Source organism: Mustela putorius, unplaced genomic scaffold (assembly GCF_011764305.1).
Source record: "Mustela putorius furo isolate JIRA1106 unplaced genomic scaffold, ASM1176430v1.1 tig00003834_pilon_pilon_pilon, whole genome shotgun sequence".
Lineage (NCBI taxonomy): Eukaryota > Metazoa > Chordata > Mammalia > Carnivora > Mustelidae > Mustela > Mustela putorius.
Window position 1 is genome coordinate 138,092,313 of NW_025421987.1, and position 5,421 is coordinate 138,097,733.

The 5,421-nt window shown below is 45.5% G+C and overlaps 1 protein-coding gene across 1 annotated transcript; it reads left to right on the forward strand.

Annotated features, from left to right (window-relative positions):
• The first annotated feature begins 595 nt into the window (after positions 1 to 595).
• On the forward strand, positions 596 to 3,315 carry EIF1B (eukaryotic translation initiation factor 1B). The gene is made up of 4 exons (XM_004780245.3): positions 596 to 879; positions 1,809 to 1,972; positions 2,381 to 2,482; positions 2,910 to 3,315. Exons 1-4 carry the CDS (start codon positions 849 to 851, stop codon positions 2,952 to 2,954), a joined length of 342 nt encoding a protein of 113 aa, XP_004780302.1. The 5' UTR covers positions 596 to 848; the 3' UTR covers positions 2,955 to 3,315.
• The last annotated feature ends 2,106 nt before the right edge of the window (positions 3,316 to 5,421 follow it).

Here is a 5,421-nt window from a genome sequence, read left to right on the forward strand (position 1 = left end):
CTAGGGAATGGGAGGGCAGCCCAACCGGGGGCGGGGGTTGGGGATGGTGCAAGGAGCTCTCTCACATCCAACCTCCGTGGGGACTAACGCTGCTTGTCCAACTGGGGCCAGGGGCCGGGGTCAGATTTGGGGGCCGGTATTGCGATGCAGGAGGTGCTGCTGAGCGGCCTAATGAGTCGAAAGCCAGGGCTAGGGTGCTTGATTTTCTTCTGCACCTCGGTTTTAATTATATTACTCCAAGCCTCGACGGTAACTGACAAAGAAGGTCCCCCCATACCAACCCCTTGGCGCCGCCGCTGTATGGCAAGAAAAAAGAAGTCAGGGAGAGAGCCTGGGCACCGGGTAGCGCATGGCCCCCCAAACCCGCGGGCTCTGTCCCGACCGCCCCGCAGCCCCCTGAATTGTTCCCCAGCCTCTGCAGGAGCCGGAGGGCATGCTCCCTGCCGGGAATTGCGGTCCCGGAAACCAGCCAATCCCAGCCTGGACGGTCTCGGCTGCCTCCAGAAAACTACAAGTCCCAGGATGCCCGGCGCGGGCGTGTCACGAGGGAGGGGCGGCGGGCGCGGCTAAATAGCCTCCATCGGCCATTTTGTGGGAGAAGCCACAGCGCCGCCTCTTCTCTCGCGTCTTCCCCTCCGTGGCCGCCGCCTCTTCCTCCGCCTCCTCCTTCGCCTCTTCCTGCCTCCTCCCGGCTTCCGCCGCCGCCGCCGCTCCAGCCGAATCCCAGCCCCGGGGCGAAGCGTCTCTTTATTTATTTACGTTTTCTCGCCACTGCAGCCGCCAGACACGGTGATCCGGGCGGGCCCCGCAGGAATTTTATCCCCTCACCGGCCTCACACTAGTATCGCATGTCCACTATCCAGAACCTCCAATCTTTCGGTAAGATCAGGCCGCCACCGCCCCGTGCCCCCGCGCGCCTCCCGACCGGCCGCCACTACCCGCCCTCGCCGGGGCTGCTGGCCGCCCCGCAGCCCCGAGGGGCCCCCCGCTGCCCTCCCCGCACCCCGAGTGGGGCTTTGTCTCGGCGCCCAGAAAATGGCGACTGGGCCCCTGGCGACCCCCTCCCCGAGGACGGCTGCGGCCCCGCTCCCTCCCCGCGGAACCCCTTGCCCCGGCTCCCGCCTCTGCCAGCCGGGCCCACCGCTCCCCGACCTGCCTTTCCACTCGCTAGGGGTTTCCAGGCCCGGGGCTGGGGATCGGCGTCCATCGGCGGTCGGAGTGGACTCGGAGCAGCTCCTTCTCCGGCATTTGGTTAAAGAAGCGGATCCGGCCCTCTGATCTGTCACGGGGCTGCGGTCCAGCTTCTCTGTTTGCGTAGTAATTTGTGAAATTACGCCTCTTGACAGATCTATGTGCGTCTGTGTCTATGTAGGTTTCTTTTTCTTGTTTACTTGTGAAGGGCACCGTTACGGTGAAATGATTGGGGTGGACACGCTTTGACTGTTTTGTTGTCATCAGAATGTAATCGAGATGACGCACATTTTTATAGTAGCTATAAAATTAGGGTTATTTGAAAGCTCTTTTCTCATTAGAGGACTGCGTTCAGTGATAACAATCTGCCAATAACAACGTTTTCTATTCACATGTCCGTGGACGTAGCTGTTTAAATTTTTCCTCTTTTTGTGAGACTACCTTGGTGGTTTTCTTAATACCTCGCCCCGTCACCCCCTTCCCATTCCCCACCCGCAAAAAAAGGCAGAGGCACTAGAACCTTCTTTGCTGCTAGATTGTAGTGTGCCCTACATTTGGGAATGACTGACTAAAAGATGTTTTTCTGGTTTGGAATGTTTTTTTGTATCCCTTTGCAGACCCCTTTGCTGATGCAACTAAGGGTGACGACTTACTCCCGGCAGGGACTGAGGATTACATTCATATAAGAATCCAGCAACGGAACGGCAGAAAGACACTGACTACTGTCCAGGGCATTGCAGATGATTATGACAAAAAGAAACTTGTGAAAGCTTTCAAAAAGGTAAAGGTGTTGGGAAGAAAAGGTTAAACTATAATTATTGATGACTCCTGAATAGGACACCTTTACCTGACTTTTAATCAGTATGGGTGAAAATGGTTGGACCTAAGAAAGCTGTGTTGGTTCTGTTAACACCCAGGTATTTGTGTTGTCTCCCATTTTAAAATAATATTTTCATGGCTTTCAGACAAAATGGAAATAATTCAGTTCTTGCTGTTCCAAGTAAAATCATTTTCTTTATGTTTCCTGCTGATTCACTTGCAAATTAATTTGGGAGTGCTGGGGATTACAGGAGACAAAACCTGTTTCTTAAACATGGTCAAGTCTACCAAAGTAGTCAATATTAGTCTTATGGTGAATATAAAACCTCATTGTATCTGACTCAGTTATGTTAAACATACACTTCTCTAGAAATTCGCCTGTAATGGTACTGTGATTGAACATCCTGAATACGGAGAGGTTATTCAGCTTCAAGGTGACCAAAGAAAAAATATTTGCCAGTTTCTCTTGGAGGTGAGTGGCTTGGGTGTTTTATGTACAACCTTGAGATTTCTTCCAAAATTGTATTGAAGGGCAACATGAATTATGAATTATTTCCTCCTTAGTTAAAGAAAGAAAGAAAAGAAAAGTCGTATGAATGATGTAAATTGATAGAGAAGTACAAAGTTGGTACTTATTTTGAAGGCCATAGAACCTTTATTCACTTATGTTATCATTCGAGTGACCTGATCATTCCTGTACCTACATCATCAGTTGAGTTTGGAGGCATATGGAGATATTTAAGTGTGTGTGGAATTGTTTAGTGTTAACAGTTAATAGTGTAAGTAACAGTGTTGCAGTAGACTATTAACAATGATTCTTTTTATAATCAGCGCTCCATGTTTTCTTAGGGATGAAATAGATAAATTTCTCAGTGATTCTGTTAAATTTTGTTTTGCAGGTTGGCATTGTCAAGGAGGAACAGCTTAAAGTTCATGGATTCTAAAATGAACCTAAATACGTGGAGAATTTCTTGAATAATTTTGTTCTCTAAACCCAGTTTGGCTGCCTTGTGAAATGATTCTCTGCAGTAAATGGACTTTTCATGTATTTAATCATTCAAACTCCCATTCACACCTGCATGATTACAGAAAACATGGGGTATGTAGGTTAGTAACACATAAGAAAATTGCAGTAAGATGGTAATGAAACCCCGTATTCATCTTAACATGTTTCCAATGGAAAATATTTTGTTTTGAGTGTTTATTTGTTTATTGTTCAGTTTATTTTTTTTTCACTTGATTAAATGTTTTTTGTTGTATTAAACCATGTATGTTGCAGCTTAACAATAAAGAAACATCTATGAATCCTTTGTGAGCAATTAGGGTCCCAAATCTAAGCAAGTAAATACACATATTTCGTCTTTCATAGGTGGAGTTCTCATTCTGCAAGGTTTTTTTTCGTTGTTGTTTTTTAAATAAGGAGCGCCTAGGTGGCTCAGTTGGTTAAGCATCCGACTTTTGATTTCGGTTCAGGTCATGGCGTATTCTAATTAGTTTTTACCTACTGTTAAATCCAAAGATGGAGGGGAGCATTTGTTATATAACTTGTGTGTTCTTCATTTACTGACTTAACTAGGAACAGGAGTATAAGCTCGGCCAGAGCCAAGATTTATGAGAATAGTGTTAAACTTTCAAAGAGAATATGAAGTACAATTTAAATTCAGAAGTATTAACACATGGAATTCTTTTATATGTTTTTATTGATGATGTTCCTGGGCTGCCAACATAAATCTGTCCCAGTATTATGCCAGATAATACCGAAGGCTCCTGACAGAAAATAAGTTTAGTCACAGGCACTGTCCTGCAAGTGTTAATGGGTGGGATCACTGTCATACAGATGGAAGACAGAGGTGCAGAGATTAATATACCCAGAGTGTCAGGAAGTGACTGAATTGGGGTGCCAGCTCAGGGCTCCAGGCCAGAAAATTCATGTTCTTTCACTACATGGGTTTCACCAAAGGAAATGAGAACCGTAGGTCACAATGCTTGGGGGGTTGGGGCAGCTTTTAGATTTCTGCAACTCTTCCTGAGTTACAAGCTTCTGCTTTTTATGGAATAGTAATAATTTGCTCCATTATACAAGCCATGTCATTAAATCCATTTCACCAAGACAAAAAAATGCATCTGTAAATGGGTAATCCAGCTTAATGGGGTGGAATAATGATGTGTCTCAGTCAGGCCACCACCATGTTCTGTACCAGCTGAACCCTTGCCCCTATTCTGTATTTATATAATACTGCTTTTGGAAAAGCAAAATTGGCCACCATATTTTATCTCTTAAAGACACTAAATAGGTTTTGTTATTTCCTTGCCCTGTGCTACTCCCAAGAAAGACTGGGACTATTAAGTGTGAGTATACCAGAATACAGTGCTGACTTTGGGAGGCTCTTTCTGAAAAACAAAATTTGACCAAGAACAAGCAGTTTAAGAGCATTTTCCAGCTAACCTGAGAAATCCTCGTATTTATACCTGTAATGTTTTGTAATGATTCCACCTCTAGTTGAGATGTGCCATGGAAATAGTTTATGAAAACGATAAAGCAGAAACCTAAGTTAACGTGTGTTCAAGAGTTGTCTCCTCATTGTAATGTTTTAAAATAGGGGATCCAAGCTAGTGCCCAGGAAATAATTGACCTTTAAAACTGAACAAAGACAGGGAAGAGAGAAACCTCACAAGAAAGGCCCCTCTTCTTGGCACCCATAGGTAAGCTCTCCATAATCAATGTGTCAGGCCACTCCCACTGGATGAATGAAAATCCTCTGGTACAAAATGATTTCTTTGAGGAGTGCCTCTCTTGATCACCCTTCAGCCCATGAGCCCCAGACACCTGACTGGACTTCTCACCTGCACGGCAGTCCCTATCCTTAGAGCAAGAACAGGTCATGTACCTTTTCCTTCTTTCTAGTGTTTGCAATGCAATGGAAATAAAGGATGTAATTAAGATCTGTGGATTTCCACAATTTGCTGAAACTTTGTCAAATAACTTAGAATAAATATCACTCTCGTGGAAAAACTGACTGGCAGTCTTGGAGGTACCTAAGAGCAGGGGAGCAGAGCTAACTGCTCTTGTCTGTTTCAGAGGCAAAAAGGACTAGGCAGCCCTGTATAACTGAGGAAGGAAAATAGATTACGACTCAACAAATGTAGCAAAAATAACCAGCCTGAGGGGCATCCCTCCTTGTGCTTCCCATGTGGAATATTTAGATCTGCACTTTCTTTAGTGGCCTGCACTCCCAGGATGCAAAGTGGAAAGAAAAATAGTGAATAGAGGACAAGTAAAATTGTCCCTGACCTTCTAGACATGGCAGAGGTCTTGGATATTAGGAAAATGAACCTTTGGTTGAGGCAGGGCCTGGAGTAAAGTGCTTCTAGCAGTGATCTCTGCCTCCAATCCCAGACCCCCTGAGGCCC